Raw genomic sequence first — 17,047 nt, forward strand, 5'->3', positions numbered from 1 at the left:
TAGACTCATGGGTTCATATACTGTAGTGTATTGTGTAGAATAATAATACATGTGTAAGCATGTAATATATTGCTACAATGTGCTGTCGACACAAATCAAATTATCCATTTGGAAACTGTTGTTAAAACCTCGGAAATAAGAGTAGTACCTCAATGAGAGAGCAGAATGATCTCAAACGATTCTCTGAGAAATTCTAAAACTACTTTTACTTTTACTTTGTAAAATGAAGCGTCATCCCCCTGAAACCAGCTACCACTGTGTCTCAGACCTCAGCAGGGTCCTCACAGCAACCTAGATTCTTAAATGTATCTACTAGCTAAGCACAAAAAAAAAATCCTCAAAATCCAAACCAATGCCTTTATTGATATAATATTTAAAAAAAAAGAAGTACAAGATTGAAGTGTTATAGTCTGGGACGGGCTATGACTTTGTAGGACTTGGCTTTGAGAACCACGCTCGCGACTCCCTTCAGATCGGGCAGTGAGGCCTCGTTCTCAGGAAGGACAAACTGGAAATCGCGCAGCAAGTAGGCCGTGAACAGAAAGAGCTCCATTTTGGCCACCGACTCCCCGAGGCACAGCCGAGCCCCCCCACCGAAGGGCAGGAGAGCGCGCTCAGATGCCCCGCCCCCCTCCAGAAAGCGCTCTGAAAAAGAGAGGGGCTGTTAGCGATGTTGAAACTGCGCTGGGCCGGGTGAGAGGAATGCACTGAACAGCTCAGCACCTGGTTGGAAGCGGTAGGGGTCGGTCCAAACAGCAGGGTCGTGGTGTGCCCCGAACAGATTTGGGATGAGCACGGTGTCCTTGGGTATGAAATAACCTGCGATACTGCACAGACACAACACCCGCTTTGATACCCGATTTGAGCGTTAACGCCGACGGTCGCTTTCGTCAGTGGAGCTGCGTCTGTCGTTCACCTGCTGTCTCTGGTGGCGCGGTGAGGCACTGCCAGCGGAGCCACGGGTCTCAGCCTCAGCACTTCGTTGATGACGGCGCACAGCACGGGCAGCCGGCGTCTGTCGCTGTACCGGGGGTAGCGCCCCTCCAGCTCCGCGCACAGCTCGCCATACACCCGGCACTGCACCTGGAGACAGAGGGGAGGTTCCGTGTTTGCTCGACAGCGTCCCACTGACTTCAACGGGCACGAGCGTGGCGGGGGGGGGGTGCTGGGGACGCCGCCGACCGTACCTCGGGCCTGTGTAGCAGGAAGGCCACGGTCCAGCTCAGCCAGGCCGCCGTGGTCTCGGTCCCCCCGATGAGAAGGTCCACGGTGGCCATGTGGACGTGGGTGTCCGTCAGGACCTGCGGGGACATGAGCAGGACACGGACGGCGCTTCACCACAAATCTACAGCACGCACACTTTCACTTTGATCAGAACAACGATAAAACACAGTACAACAATGATAAAAACCAGCGCAGCGGCCGGCCGGTACCCACCACCCCGTGCGCGTGCGGCTGTTCAAGACCCTGGAGGAGAGACGCTGCGATGGTATCCTCCGATTTGCTCTCCCGCATCTAATTTGACGGCAAAACAGCTGATATAATCTTTACATTATGGATTGATTTCTTGGCTCGTTATTCTAAAACACCCAGGAAAGTGTATTAGGCTTTCATTCCGACCTTATATGCATCCAGATGTGCTCTTATGATGTCATCTCTCCTGGCCACCTCTTTTAGGAGACGGGCGAATGGAGGGTTGGGCAGTCTCTTAGAGGACGCAGAGCACGGGACGCTTTAGACATAGTAGTAGTTAAGTCTCAAACTCACACATGATTTGATATTGTATTATCTTTCTATGTAGAGTAGACTTTGGTGTGGTTACAGACTCTGAGCAGTGGGAAGGAGTCCAGCGCCGTGATCCACGCGGTGCCCCACAGAGACACGATCTCGTTGAGGCAGCCGTGGAGACGCTGCAGCTCAGCCGAGCTCTTCTCATACTGCAACACAAACACTCGGGGTTTGCAACACGACTGGTATCCTATTACTGTCACACAGAGACAGCTTATGCTGTAGGGGTATGATATAACATATTACATAAGGGATAATCAACGTAGGGTTTGTTAAAAAAAAGTGTTAGACCACAGTGGCCATGCCTGGCGATACCTAATATATCACACATGACCTTCTTCCTGTCTGTCAGCATCAGCCAACCTAGACAACAAGTGTTACCTGTGTGAATGAATCACAGCATTTTTCTACAGTGATCATGGGGGTCTCTGTTTCTAGGACATGCTAGTGGCCACACTGTGTAAAAATACATGCTCATGTGACTATATCCAGTCCTGTACACACACACACACACACACACACACACACACACACACACACACACACACACACACACACACACACACACAGACAAGCTCCCAGTTCTAATCCCAGATCTCTCTGGTTGTCCACAGGAGGCCCACACTGGGCCAGGGGGAGGACAGACAGACATTGGATGAGCAAGTGTTCTGAGTCTACACACCAGAGTTGTCTTTGGACAGGTACGTAGGAGAGAAACGAAACAGAAATGTGAAAGTCGTGAAATGAAAACAGTTCCTACACACCGATTGCAAAATAAAACATTTATTTTCATTGCTGCAATGTGTAGATACTGTACTTGGACCTTAGTCAGGCATTAAAGTATGGAAATCTTGCAGCAATTCAAATGTTTGAATGTGCAAGTGAAGACAGTGTGCGGATGCCTTTTTCATTTTAGGAGGCAGACAGAAAGACAGACATACCGACCGACAGACAGAATGACCGACAGACACTCACTTCCCTCCCAAAGGCCAGGGCGGTGATGACATTACTGGCGGCCACTGTGAAGTCCTCTGACAGGTCCATCGCCTGGCCACCATAACCCAGCAGAACCTGAGGAGAGTGATGGTGGGGCCTGATAAATGCTGTCACCAAAAGCTCAAGCTTCAATCACAAAGCTTGACGAATCAACGACCAGTGTAACCAGTGATGACTCATCATTTTGGGGTTGGCATGTTGATACGAGCAGAGCTTGCATCATGTCTAGCTCAGGCAGTTTGCTGGTACAGAATGTTTACAGGGCTCCGCTCTCTGTGTTTGTTCTTGGTTCTGTACCTGTCGCAGGTGGAGGGCCTGTTTCTGGATGAGCCCGTGCAAAGACTGCTGGGAGCATCGCTGCAAAGCACTGTGGGCCAGGCGACGATGCGCCCTCCACTCCTCGCTGTAGTCCCCCAGAGAGATGGAGAATCCTCCTCCAGACACCGCCTCTCCTGACACGGGTACCCAGCAGCCACAGACAGAAGGTAGAGAGGCCGGAGTTGAGGGAGGAGTTAAGGGAGGAGTCATCATCAACTACTATATTTCATTTAACTCCTCCCTTAACAGTCTTGTTGTTAGATTGACAGAAGAGAGTGATGGTCCTTTACCGGCGTAGGAGTAAGGTCTCCCGGCGAAGTCTGACCATTTCTTGACCAAGGCTTCTCTGATGACGTCGGCGCTGTTGAGTACCACGATGGCTGCAACAAATAACACTCACCTGAAATACCCAGCAACGGTCATTGAGTCAACATTGAGAAGCGCACTGCATTGCATTTTGTTCCCCAATGTTATTTTGATTTCAGAATGAATGTTGTATGTTTGTGAAATCGAGTTAAAAAATAAAAGATGTTCACTGGTGTTGCCACACTTGAGGCGGTAGATGTTTCCATAGCGCTGTGCCAGGGCGGTCAGGTGGGACGGCAGATGGTCGTGCGCCAGCTCCAGGATGTTGCCGAGCAGGGGGAGGGCGGTCGGACCAGGAAGTGCGGGAGAGCGGGGAGGAAGCCGAGTCTGCACGGGTCCAGGTGTAACAGCTGCATGGACAAGAGAGGGAATGTAAGGAGAAATGCGTACGACGCATGAGCTGTCATTGTCACCGGAGGTCTCGGAACCCAGACCCCAATTTGGTGTGAGCCCGCTTCTGGATTAGGTCCTTCTGGAATGAAAACGGCAGAGGTACGGACATGACGGACTTTGCTCCAGCCCCAGCCACTTCCTGTCTAAAACCTTTCCTTTTCCTCCCGCTGTGTTTCCTTTTCCTCTCACCTCTCGCTGTGTTTCCTTTTCCTCTCACCTGTCTGATTGGTTTGCCAATTGATTCGTCCAAATAACGAGTAGTGAAAGATTTGCACACCGGGACAATTGTCCTCAAGCAGAGTTATGTAGAGTTTGCTGATATGTGAAACTACTCATAAATCATATAATCCATTGTAGTAATCTAATGGCTTCCAGAAGACCTACAGAATGACGGACATATTGTCTACACCCCAAGGGCATAGTAAAGGATTACCTGGTGTAAATCCCAGTGTGAATTTGTTTCCAGTATAGTAGATCAGGAGTATCCACAGTGCTATAAGCATGAGAAGGACCGCTAGACAGACCACTGACACATCTGCCATGGCTCAAACCTTCCTGCTCCCAGAAATGGCCCATCTCTTTGTTCTCTGCTTATATACCCTCCTTATCCAACCCATTCCCTGCAGTGTTAGTGCATCACCTTGCTCAAGGATAGGTAAATATTGTTTTGACCTTGGGATCGAGATGCCATCTCTTCATGACGTAGAGAAAAAGAATCACTTACAAATTGGACCATTACTTCAAGGTTTCAATACCAGAATAGAATCTGGGGGGCTTTACGTTGGCTTGTGTCACGTCATCTGTCCAGCTGTCAGTGAGTGAGTCAGTCAGTCAGTCCCACCGTAGTACCAGAACCCACCACAAAAGGGCCGTCTTTCCAGTGCATTTTTCCATTGACAAGTACATTTAGATTTTTACATCTAAAACTATGCTTGGTGTCTCAGACAGTATAGTCTCAGACAAGTTTACTCGGGAAACCATGTACTTTCTACATCCGCAGAGAGTAGAGCTTGATGTGTTTATTAGTGCTAGATATTTCTGTATTTCAACATTCATTATATGACTTTTGACCATACAGGTGCATAGACTTGTTTGCCCACTAGATGGAGCCGTTATTGTACTCTTATTCACTCTATCATGGTTTGTTGAGAGCTTACTTTGGTCAATCATTGATATTTGTGTTTCAACATCCATTATAGGACTTTTGACCATACAGGTGCATGGACTTGTTGGCTATTAAAACGGTGCTCGTCCATCGTAACTTTCTACACAAAAAACTGTAAATGTCTCAGTGTAGGCACAGCCCATTCTAGCCAGGGGCCTTTTTAGATTGACCAGCGTCATCATCCACATGAGCTGGTTAGAGCTCACATAGTAGTACAGTACAGTATAAGTTGTTTTTCCCATTGCCAGTACATTCTGCTTTGAAGACTGAAACTAGTATGCTATGTATTTCAGTGAAAGTATAGTCTATTCTACTGAGGAACACTTCTACCTTTCAGGTCCAGAGTTTAGATAAAAGAAAAGATTCCTGGCATGTTTACTCATTGTTTTACATGTTAGGGGTCTCATAGATTAGTACTAGTAGTGTATCATAGTAATTCAAAAATAAATTCCATGTTTCCACTCCATCGTTGCCACAAAGGAATATGCATCATGGGTGGGGAACAACATGTTTACTGTGCACTTGTTGTTCAATAGAGTTGGAGTCTCAGTCACTGTTGTAGGGTGATAGATCTCCTGGTTAGGTTTGGTCGCGCCAGCGCAAGGTCCCTCTGAAGGACACGGCCTCATATAGTTTTGTAATAGGATGTTGTTTATCTTGGTGGAACAGGAACACAGACTCCTCTGGGGAAAGGGAATGGGACGGACAGTATTTGTCTTTCATTGAAACACAGAACACACAAAGACAGCCAAACAAAATGAAGTCACCAGACATCAGATCTTGGTTTGCCACATTTATTCCCAATAGAGTGAGACAGTGCATATTTGATTACAGTAGTAGTGAGGTGGCAAGCCTTTCTGATGTACATCTGAGGTGCTTGAGGATCAGAATGTTACAATGTGTTGGAGATGATGGGGTCAGAACAATACAATACAAACAAAATACTGCAAACACAAATATCTCCTGTCTGCTAGTACATCACATCTCAAAATAAATCCAAAAGAGAGACGGCTCACAACGTATGACAAGGATCAGGTTCAGAAGAGATAACCTGCTGTACAAATACTGAAAGATAAGATGTCTTAACAGCTGTCAAAATGGCTGCACATGCAATTTGAAGTGGAAACTGAGACAGCGGCATTGCGAGTGTAATCTTGTTTCTCTTGGTCTCGTGGTGGTCCACTTGGATGTTTCTCCATCGCGGGGGGCGAGGTGGGGAGGGGGTGTGGAGGCAGGTGGGGTGAGGTGTGGAGAGGTTGGGGTGGTGTAGGGGTGGGCAGGGTGGCCCTAGCCATGGGTGGCAGGGGAGAACCCAGCTGGTCTGAACTTCATCTCGGTGAAGGGAATGGAGGAGTCTTTGCCTTTCCAGTCTATCCACACCACGCCCTGTGGCAAAGCAGAAGCATTTGACTGACAGTGTTAGCACAGAAAGTAGCAACATTGAGACAAAGGGTTATGGTACATTGGTTGAACAAATAGCGTCATCTGAGTGAATGGGAAACTATTCTGTGTGAGGAAGGAGATTGTACCTGGTTGTTGCTGTTGACGCCATAGAGACCATTGAGGTTGGTCTTGTAGCAGTTTTTGTACCACCAGCCACCCATGTAGGCCCTGGCACAGTGGATGCCCAGGGGGTTGGGGTCTTTGTCCTTGGTGGAGAATGGGCGTCCATTATGGTACCTCATAGAGTCACCTGACAGATGGGATGGTAAAATACAACATGTGTAAATATGGACCCGTTTCTAGATGGAGATCGGGTACAAGACATTCTTTTCTATCAGTTCTCCGTCCCCTGCTCTGACCTGCGGTGCCACTGAAGCCAGACACCTCGATGGCGTAGTGCCTGGCCTCCGACTCGATGGTGAAGTTGGAGTAGTGGGCGTAGGCCGTGTCATTTCCTGCACGCAGGTCTACGCGCAGGCTCACAGGGCCAATGCTGGTCAGGTTGTGCAGCAGCTCGTTCCCTGGGGAGAGGGAAACGAGAACGTGTTCACTCGGTGTCCAGAAAAAGTTACCTCCGATTGAAACTTTTGAAGGGAAATCGTTTCGATAAGACAGGCTAGGCCCAAACTACCGAGCCAGAACTCGTCGCTGAGGTTTCCGAAGCCATTGGTGTAGTCGCTCCAGCCTCTGTAGAAATCTTGTTTTCCGTTCAGCCTTCTCTGGAACACCTAAGCAATCAGAAGGGCGAACCATTCGAAAAACAGTGTTGGATGGGGTCGGTACGGGCCTTTAGACCACCTGTGTGGCTGCTGGCTTCGTAAATGGACGGGACCCGTACCGTCCAACCGCCTCCGTCGGTCTCCATGTCGCAGTAGACCCTGACCGCCCCTCCCTCCTTGCCCTGGGGGTAGACGTCCACCTCTCCGGACTGCAGCGCTCCGTTCAGCAGCTCCTGTGAGCACTCCGTGGGGAAGGGGAAACGCAGCTTTCCTGGGAGACGGGACACCGTTGGGGGCGGATTACGGCACGTCGGGAGAAACGGAATTCTGTAAATTCGCCGCTGGATGGGAGCGCTTACCTGTGGTGAACTCTGTGGTGACGACAGACGTGTACTGTCCATCCCTCTCTCCCTGGACGAGCACAGTGTACTTGGACATGGGCAACAGTCCTGTCAGCTTGTACTCAGTCACACTGTGCTCCAGAATCACTTCCTGGACACATAGAGGAAAGAAACAGACATGTATGATATACATACCCCATACACTGTTGTGCCGGATGTTTGAATTAACATGCCAGTATCATGTGCGGAGTAAAATTTTAAATGAGTGGTCTTGATACCTTGGTCTCCTCTCCCGCTAGCTGATAGGTCACTCTGTAGCTGTGGAAGGCGACAGCGGACACTTTCCATGCTACCACGGCAGATCGAGCATCCACCTCGCTGGCCTTCACCACTGAGATACAGAAACACACACACACACACACATCCAGTTAACTTCAAATACACAGGCATGGACGTGATAGAGGGGTGTGTGTCGCTGTCCTGCTCCTCACTGCTGGCCGTTGTGAAGGTGGTGGCGATGGCTGTGCTCTGGAGGCTGTCCTTCTGACTCAGGGCCTTGACCGTGTACAGGGTGGCCCTCTGGAGTCCTCTCAGCTGGTGCTCCACCGCGTTACCAGACACCATCACCGTCACCGTCACATTAGGTGCTGAGGGAAGAGGAGAGAAGATGAAGCTCTCACCACAGGCGTGAGGGAACAGTACATTCCGAACGGACGTTCACCAGGAAACTCCCAGAAATGCGTCTGCACTCACTCTTGGCTGACTCGTAGCTGATGATGAAACGGTCAACCTTGCCCAGGCTGGGCGTCCACTGCACCACTGCTTTGGTGTCGGTGATGTTGATAGCCTGAAGGTGGGTTGGAGGAGCGGGCACTGCAAGTGAGCGAGTTTATGGTCAGCCATGTTGTTTTTGTTTCAAGCTGTTCAAGAAAACTGCGGCACACTGAAACCTCCGCATCTTGCTGACTCGGTGCCGACTCTGCAAGCTTGACAGACTGTCTGACCGTACCTGTAGTCATTTGGGATGTGAGGCCGTCACTCACGGCCCTCCCCAGCGTGGATATCACATTGATCACGTAGGAGGACCCTGCAGACAGCTGGGACAGAACAGCGTGGGACTGCTGGGAGTCCACGAACACAGAGCTGCTCTCCCCTGTCGGAGTGAGGAAACAAATTAGGTAAAGTGTGGATGAACGTTTTTGTTTGAGACAAGAGTCTTGCGAAAGACATTCTTAACAGTGACAGTCTTACCAGTGACAGCATGGGTGTATGTGATTTTGAAGCCAGTTAAATGACTCTTGGGTTTGGACCAGGACACAGCGATGGAAGACTCCGTTACGTTGCTGAACACCATGTCTGTCGGAGCCTCAGGCCCTGGGGAGAGAGAGAGGGGAAAGGGACGTGGAAGAATTGCATTCCATAGTATCTTTACATGTGAGTATTTGGGTTAGCATAGCCCAAAAGAGACATTTAGAGATCAACAATAAGAGATCTATGTTCATGATCTGACCTATTTGTTTACCTGTGGTAACGGTCACTCGGTGGATTTTCGACCTTTTGCCAGGGGCAGTGCCATATATGCTAAGGGCATAGCGGGTCAGAGAACGTAGGTTACTGAACTCCACAGAGCGGACGCCGCCGGGGAGCACAATGGAGACCTTCTTGGCGTGCTTGCTGTCAGCCTTAGCCTTGGGGCTGCCCAGAGCCTTGGTAGGGGAGGCGGTTCCGTTGCTGCTCTCGCTCGGTCTCGGGATCTCTGTGGCGTTCCCGGCCGCAGCTCCTTTATCGTCTCCTCCCAGAGGTCCCTCCTCCGCCTCCTCCCCCTCCTCGTCCTCGGCCTCCACCCCGTGCTCCCGTCTGGTCACGGTGAAGTTCTTGAACATGGCCAGCGGAGCCGTCCATGTTAGAGTGAAGCCGTAGGTGGTGACGTCTTGGACCTTGACGGAACCCAGGCCATTTCCTCCAGCCTTCCTGGTGGTGTTGACGAACACCTGCACCACTGTCTTGTTGACTGTTGTCGTTTTCACCTCAGGGATCACAGTGGTGGTCACATTCACTAAATACTGACTCCTCTGAGAAACCTTCCCTTTTCCGGAGCCGCTCTTGCTCGTCACAATCTTGGTGGTGTTGACAGACAACGTTGTTACTTTAGTGACACTCACATCTACATTCTTGATGAGTTTCTTTCCTGCAGGCTGGGTGGCATTCTTCTCAGCCAGAGTGGACTGCTCAACCATGTCTTTCCCTGGCCGAGTCTTGATTTCAGATGTGTCTGTGCCCTTAGTAGTGCCGTTAGATTTCTTCACAGTACTCTGGGTAAGGGTGGCATTCAAAGCTTTGTCCTTCACAGTTACTTTCACCTTGAGGTCAGGTTTGGGATGTTTTTTAGTAAGGACTGCGGTTTTGCCTTTGCGAACTTCCTCCTGCTTTCGTCCCCCATGGTGTTTTAGCAGGACCTGTCCAACGGTGGGACGGCCCAGTCCAATCTTAGTAGCGTTGACACGGGTCACACCTTTACCTGCGGTCTTAGTGACAATAACTCCTTGTTTTGCGGTTGTTTTGGTGAAGCCTGCTTTTACGGCTGTGGCTATTTTGGTTTTGGTTTTGGAGTCGACCTCTTTCCCCACGGCCCCTTTCTTCTCCTCTTCCTTCTTCTTTTGGAAAAGAGTCTGGTCGACCTTGGTCTTCTTCCCCTGCAGGCTCTCCTTGGTGGCTGTGCTCTCCTTGGTCGCTGTGCTCTCCTTGATGGCTGTGCTCTCCTTGGCTGTGCTCTCCTTGGCTGTGCTCTCCTTGATGGCTGTGCTCTCCTTGGCTGTGCTCTCCTTGATGGCTGTGCTCTCCTTTGCTGTGCTCTCCTTGATGGCTGTGCTCTCCTTGGCTGTGCTCTCCTTGGCGGTGCTCTCCTTGGCTGTGCTCTCCTTGGCTGTGCTCTCCTTGATGGCGGTGCTCTCCTTGATGACTGGGCTCTCCTTGGCTGTGCTCTCCTTGGCTGTGCTCTCCTTGGTGGCTGTGCTCTCCTTGGCTGTGCTCTCCTTGATGGCGGTGCTCTCTTTGATGACTGGGCTCTCCGTGCCTGTGCTTTCCTTGGCAGTGCTCTCCTTGGCTGTGCTCTCCTTGGCTGTGCTCTCCTTGGTGGCTGTGCTCTTCTTGATGACTGGGCTCTCCTTAGCTGTGCTCTCCTTGGTGGCTGTGCTCTCCTTGATGACTGGGCTCTCCTTGGCTGTGCTCTCCTTGGCTGTGCTCTCCTTGGTGGCTGTGCTCTCCTTGGCTGTGCTCTCCTTGATGGTGGTGCTCTCTTTGATGACTGGGCTCTCCTTGGCTGTGCTCGCCTTGGCAGTGCTCTCCTTGGCTGTGCTCTCCTTGGTGGCTGTGCTCTTCTTGATGACTGGGCTCTCCTTGGCTGTGCTCTCCTTGGTGGCTGTGCTCTCCTTGATGGCTGGGCTCTCCTTGGCTGTGCTCTCCTTGGCTGTGCTCTCCTTGGTGGCTGTGCTCTCCTTGATGGCGGTGGTCTCTTTGATGACTGGGCTCTCCTTGGCTGTGCTCTCCTTGGCAGTGCTCTCCTTGGCTGTGCTCTCCTTGGCTGTGCTCTCCTTGGTGGCTGTGCTCTTCTTGATGACTGGGCTCTCCTTGGCTGTGCTCTCCTTGGTGGCTGTGCTCTCCTTGGCTGTGCTCTCCTTGATGGCGGTGGTCTCTTTGATGACTGTGCTCTCCTTGGCAGTGCTCTCCTTGGCTGTGCTCTCCTTGGCTGTGCTCTCCTTGGTGGCTGTGCTCTTCTTGATGACTGGGCTCTCCTTGACTGTGCTCTCCTTGGTGGCTGTGCTCTCCTTGGCTGTGCTCTCCTTGGTGGCTGTGCTCTCCTTGGCTGTGCTCTCCTTGATGGCGGTGGTCTCTTTGATGACTGGGCTCTCCTTGGCTGTGCTCTCCTTGGCAGTGCTCTCTTTGGCTGTGCTCTCCTTGGCTGTGCTCTCCTTGGCTGTGCTCTCCTTGGTGGCTGTGCTCTTCTTGATGACTGGGCTCTCCTTGGCTGTGCTCTCCTTGGTGCCTGTGCTCTCCTTGATGGCTGGGCTCTCCTTGGCTGTGCTCTCCTTGGCAGTGCTCTCCTTGGCTGTGCTTTCCTTGGCTGTGCTCTCCTTGGCTGTGCTCTCCTTGATGGCGGTGCTCTCAGGTGTCGCCTTCAAGGTCAGCGTCTCCCCTGTGGTCTGGACCTTGTCTTTGGCGCCTTCTGGGAATAAGAGAGAGAAGAGGAGAAACAACTTACTACAATGGATTGAGGAATATTGAAGAATATCAAACCAGATACCAAGACTTCAGACCGGCTAACGAGGATAGCTCACTTTTTCTGCAGTCGATTCCGAGGCCACATTTGCTGCAGTCGAGACCAAGGAACCCGGGGAGGCAGACACACTTTCCCTTCTCACATTTACCATGGCCGCTACAGTCGTTTGGGCAGCTCACTTTTGTGCAGGGACCTGGTGGAAATCAGTGGGGGGGGGGAGACAAGACTATCTGAAGACTGGCAATGTGAATTTTCTATTCTTGCATACAGTCAGTCTGTGTTAATCAGTTTAAAATCACAATAAGGGGATCGTAGCAATGCTAACAGAACGAGCGTCTGGATGTGAGGTCGTACATTGGTCCTTGATGGCGGACACCTCCTTCTCCAGCCTGGCCACACGGCTTTTCAGCGCGGCCATCTCGGAGACACAGCCCCCGGTGCAGGCCCCAGGCTCCAGGGTGATCTTGTGGGTCATCACCAGCGGAGAGCCGGGCCTCAGCCTCAGCTCCAGCTCCTGGCCATGCTGCACTTTGGTCCGATTGCTGGAGTCGGTCTGGGTGTCTTTGAGCAAGTAGCCTTCAGAGATGACCACTTTGACGGACTGAGGTGGAGGTGCAGGGGTGGCCTTGTCTTTGGTGGTCTTTGGACCACTGGTTGTGGGAGGCTTGGCGGGGGCTGTGTTGCTCAGAACTGTCTTGGCGGGGGCTGTGTTGCTCAGAACTGTCTTGGCGGGGGCTATGGTGCTCAGTACTGTCTTGGCGGGGGCTGTGGTGCTCAGAACTGTCTTGGCGGGGGCTGTGTTGCTCAGAACTGTCTTGGCGGGGGCTATGGTGCTCAGAACTGTCTTGGCGGGGGCTGTGGTGCTCAGAACTGTCTTGGCGGGGGCTGTGGTGCTCAGAACTGTCTTGGCGGGGGCTGTGGTGCCCAGGACTGTCGGATTAATGGCGCTTAGTTTAGGGGTGGGGCGAGGGCTCTGGTTTGCCGGTTTGGCTAGTGCGGCTGTGGTTTTTGGTTTCAAGAGGGTGAGAACGGTGGGTTTGGGCGGGTCACTTCCTGTGGAATTCTTCTTCTCATTGATGGGTGTTTGGAGGGAGGGAAATGGGGTGAGCAGGAAGAGGAGTGCCAGGGTAAACAACATCTCAACTCAAGAGCAGTAACTTGATATAGACTTGGACAAGTTTTGGAGGATCTGGAGAAAAATATAGGCTCCTTCTTCTGTCGGATGATGGAGAGACAAGTGGATCCACCAGGGTTTTACTAGAAATTAGAAATTAAAGATATGAATAGTTTTAATTAACATAGGGCAGCAGAGTGGTCATAGATTTATGCATATCTTTATTGTAATTATACGCTCAAGGTATTGATGAGAATAGTTCACCCCAATGCAAGAGGGTGTTCTTGGGTATAATGGATGCTCACACAGGCTCTAAGTTTTACTGTACATTCTTGCTCCCTTTCCAACAGCGCACACACTTAAGCTGCTCCTCCAATCACTCCTAAACCACCACCCCCTCCTCCATGTCACAGCTCAATGTTGGGAAGAAGGGAGGCATTATGCTGTATACGAACTGCGTGAACTACTGTAGCTGTATCCAAAAAAAATCTTTCAAAGCCCCCAAAACCAACATGACAAATTGATTGACAATGATCAACAGTACACGCTGAAGAATTACATAATGATTATGATGAGCAAGGCCCATGCAAAACCGTACAGATTCTCAACCAGACTGACAATGAACAGAAATATACACCAACGTAAGGAGGGAATAATATCATTGCATTATAATCAGCCTTAGTTGCAAATGGCTTGGCTGAGCGAATTACAGGGAGGTTCAGTTTTAACAGGAAGGGAAAATGTGTCCGGTTCGAGCAGGAGCCTCCTGTCAGAGGAGAGGCTGTGCAGGGGGTTGACAGAGCAGCACTGTATGGCTCTCTGGGAGACTGTACCTCTTTGACTGTCGAGGAGGTTACATAACCTGCACTCACTCCCAATGAAAACCACAGTAAGAAATATGGAATATGACACAAGATCTCAGGGGAATTAAATAGATAAGGAAATGCCTTGGCGATACTAGATGAGCAGGAGCATGTGGTTGGAATACCAGGCACAGTTCTAAAAAAAAAATGTTTGTACCTTTATGTAAGGATCAAATGTCATTACAAAGGCTTAGGATTGTGATACTGATCAGTCAAGACCAACATGATTCAGACAAACTGACCAACATGACTACGAGTCACCTCAGGTGCACAAACTCAGCACAGATCCTCAGGATTGCAGTGCAACACAACTGATTCAATGCCTTTGCATTGTAAGTGTAATGTGTCCTCATTATTTCCACACATTGAAATTATTTCAATTGAAATGTATTATCTGATTTTGGCTTTTCAAATGAAACATATAGCTGAGAATTAATTCTCCTCTTACATTGCGATCACGTACTCCAAATAGCACACAATGACAGTTACAGGTATGAACATGATCATCACAGAAGATATTCAGAGTGCCTCTCGAGCATAAATAAAGGTTTGAATGAATGAATATTCAGAGTATTTCATGACAGTCCTTGCAACATACTGTAGGCTCAGTGTGTACCTTCCAAGTTCTGCAATGAGAGAATGCGTTTGGATAACATTTCAACAAAGGCCTATCATATATGTTTTGTGAGGAAAAGGCATGACTTACCAGGGTAGTACTTTTCTCCTTGGCTTTGTGTCTATCAGTCTGTTGCAGCCTCCATCTGTCTTGAGAAGTGCCTGAGCATGGAGGAGGAGGAGAGAGAGAGGAGAGAAGGGACCACCACTAGAAAGGAGGAGAGTGATAAAGTCTGCTGCTACTTAAGGACCCCCCTCCAGCCTCTGCCCGCCTTGTTCTCACTCTCTCAACCACTAAGGAAAATATTTGACCAGGACCTGTAAAAAAAAAAAAAAAAGTAGTAGTTTTTGGATTTGTTTAAATGACTTTCTTTTGCTACAAATATACATCTTTGGATTTCTATATTTCTATATTTCATAATATTCCACTTCATGAGTTTGGGCCTCGTTTAATCAAACCCAGTAATTTCCAGTTGGCTTCTGAAAAAGACCTCACTCCCTATTGACCTGTGACCATGTTTGTTTGGAACGCACGTTTTACTCAATATAAAATATTCCGCCATGTGAAACAAAATGAATATATTAGCCTATAGCCTAGTTATTGTGTCGCCAGGTTTTGATTGAATAAAGCCCTTGGTCTGTCAGATAACCGTGATTCAGCTGGAAGACATACCATGTACCACAGGTATTCACCTCCTGGGGTTGGGCCACAGCAACCTCTCTCCAGATGAATGGCTTGTTTGTTGGAGGTAATGAGATGTAGCTACGTGGGAGTTATGTAAGTGACCAAATGCCCACCAGATTTAACGAAAACTGTATGACTGCATTGCGTCTTTGACTAAATGACCACCCACCAGCCCACCTTTTGTAAACCACGTGCTTGTACAGCACCCTCTCTACGTGCGCACATACGCATGCACAGGAACACGCATTGACGCACGCAAAAACACACACACACACACACACACATAACCCAAACAAAGACACCTGCACAAACGCCTATGGTTTTCTTACCTCACAATTGACTGCTTTATCGGTATCACTCTAGTAAAGAATATTGAGTGTATCATTCTGTATTCTGAATGTCTCACTTTGTCAAGGTTAACATTATTAACTGTACTGAAATACGGAAAACTACTGGAAAACAATATGCTGGCCCCAGGCCTGTCATGTCCCCAACGGGTGAGACCTGGTAGTGCATTAGATCACCTCAGAGCACCCCTGGTACAGGTAGGGGCCTGACTCCCCTGAGCTGAGTCACCCTCCCATCCACACTGGAGACAAAGAGCTCTTGTCACCCCAGTGTGGAGTCAAGACTGGGTGGTCTGACCTCAGCAGCGCCTCCCCCTGGTGGCGGGGCTCAAGAGCGACCCCGCCTTCTTATCCCCCCCCCCCCCCCCATCTCTACACGGACCACCCTCCGACCACTGACCCCACTTTGCCCTCAGGAAAAAATAGGTGAAGCCAAATCCTGGAACAGCTATGGATGGCTACATGCACACCTAACAAAACATCCGTGGCACACCCATATCCCATGATGACCCTTCAGGCAGTCCGACGTTGCTGTGACAGCACTTAGCTGGTGAGATCTTACATTGAAACGAGATGTGCTCTGACATTCTGCTGTTTGTTTGTCTCTCAGATCCTTAGCTCCTCATCAATATTCATTACTTCTTTTTTTTTGTCTGTGCTGGTCGTCCAGAGAGTTGATGTTACCTTAACCAAGCCTGTGGGGCTACTGATGTGATTTGTAAGCATCATTAGACTTTAGATCAGTTCGACACAATTTTGAGTTGAACAGCACAAAAATAATTCCTAAATGTTGATCAGATGATTGATTCCTAGATTATACAGTCCAGTAGACTACAGTTGGCACAACATCAGATCACCTGGAGGGGGTAGCATTATGCTAATCCTAGATGAACACCATTTAGGAAACTAAATAAACAAATGTAAGAATTTGAGGTGGGAGATGTGAAGGTGTTAGTCACAAACCGTCAAATAAGGTATTCCTGAGCCGAAATAAGTGATGTTGAGGTATGCGTATTTGCTTACTCCTTATTGATTCACATTTAATGAGAAGTCTAATGGCAAAGGCAGAAACAGTGCAGGCATTGACCCTGGATGTGATTGAAGTGATGGCCAGTACTCGCATGTTGTTTACATTGGAGTGGGCTTCAGAGATTGAAATAATATAAGCGCATAAGCCCAGGCCTGTTCCTCGGGCCTCTCCACGCTCACTCCTCCCCTCGCTCACATCCAAACTACCCCCCTCCACCCTCCCTGTCCGTCACTGCTTCCCGCCACTTCTCAACAAAGGGTTGTTCAACTGTTTTATTACGTTGGTGCATCTATCCGCGTATCTACCTCAGTGTAGGTTAGATGTCAGACATTATCCGACCCACCGCCTTTCACGAGGTTGTAGTGATGAATCCACTGCCTTGCCTCACCTGGAGCCCCGGAGACCGACCTGGTGCGGCCGTTGCCAGGTCAGCTGCAGCCAGTCAGTGTGAATGTACTGTATTAACCCGGCCTCCGGGCCACCGTCCTCCCCCTCCCTCACCCCGCAGATGTTGGGAACGCGGTGGTGGTGAGCCAGGGGGGGTTGCTTTGAGCACAGAGAGCTCTCTCAGGTCTTTGACTGCCCCGA

At 49.7% G+C, this 17,047-nt stretch overlaps 2 protein-coding genes across 3 annotated transcripts; both read right to left on the reverse strand.

Annotated features, from left to right (window-relative positions):
• Positions 1 to 403: 403 nt before the first annotated feature.
• cyp21a2 (cytochrome P450, family 21, subfamily A, polypeptide 2) lies at positions 404 to 4,437 on the reverse strand (the record flags this gene model as incomplete). The annotated part of the gene is made up of 11 exons (XM_084442049.1): positions 404 to 645; positions 724 to 827; positions 917 to 1,083; positions 1,188 to 1,301; positions 1,621 to 1,707; positions 1,827 to 1,937; positions 2,764 to 2,859; positions 3,082 to 3,236; positions 3,393 to 3,482; positions 3,639 to 3,818; positions 4,413 to 4,437. The coding sequence occupies 11 exons, from the start codon at positions 4,435 to 4,437 to the stop codon at positions 404 to 406; spliced, it is 1,371 nt and encodes a 456-aa protein (XP_084298175.1).
• Positions 4,438 to 5,840: 1,403 nt separating this feature from the next.
• Positions 5,841 to 17,032, reverse strand: LOC311312660 (uncharacterized protein). Of its 2 annotated transcripts, none has more exons than XM_084442626.1 (16): positions 16,848 to 17,032; positions 14,489 to 14,559; positions 12,160 to 13,062; positions 11,864 to 11,998; positions 9,052 to 11,748; positions 8,781 to 8,903; positions 8,539 to 8,682; positions 8,283 to 8,402; positions 8,021 to 8,176; positions 7,808 to 7,920; positions 7,548 to 7,680; positions 7,308 to 7,459; positions 7,101 to 7,197; positions 6,829 to 6,990; positions 6,556 to 6,719; positions 5,841 to 6,412 (listed from the first exon to the last, which is right to left on the reverse strand). In XM_084442626.1, exons 3-16 carry the CDS (start codon positions 12,941 to 12,943, stop codon positions 6,314 to 6,316), a joined length of 5,079 nt encoding a protein of 1,692 aa, XP_084298752.1. In that variant the 5' UTR covers positions 12,944 to 13,062; positions 14,489 to 14,559; positions 16,848 to 17,032; the 3' UTR covers positions 5,841 to 6,313. The 2 variants fall into 2 exon arrangements, with proteins under 2 accessions (XP_084298752.1, XP_084298751.1); XM_084442625.1 differs by having other exon boundaries at positions 9,052 to 11,751.
• Positions 17,033 to 17,047: the final 15 nt, after the last annotated feature.

The sequence above is a fragment of the Borostomias antarcticus genome (genome assembly GCF_949987555.1).
Source record: "Borostomias antarcticus genome assembly, chromosome: 8".
Classification (NCBI taxonomy): domain Eukaryota; kingdom Metazoa; phylum Chordata; class Actinopteri; order Stomiiformes; family Stomiidae; genus Borostomias; species Borostomias antarcticus.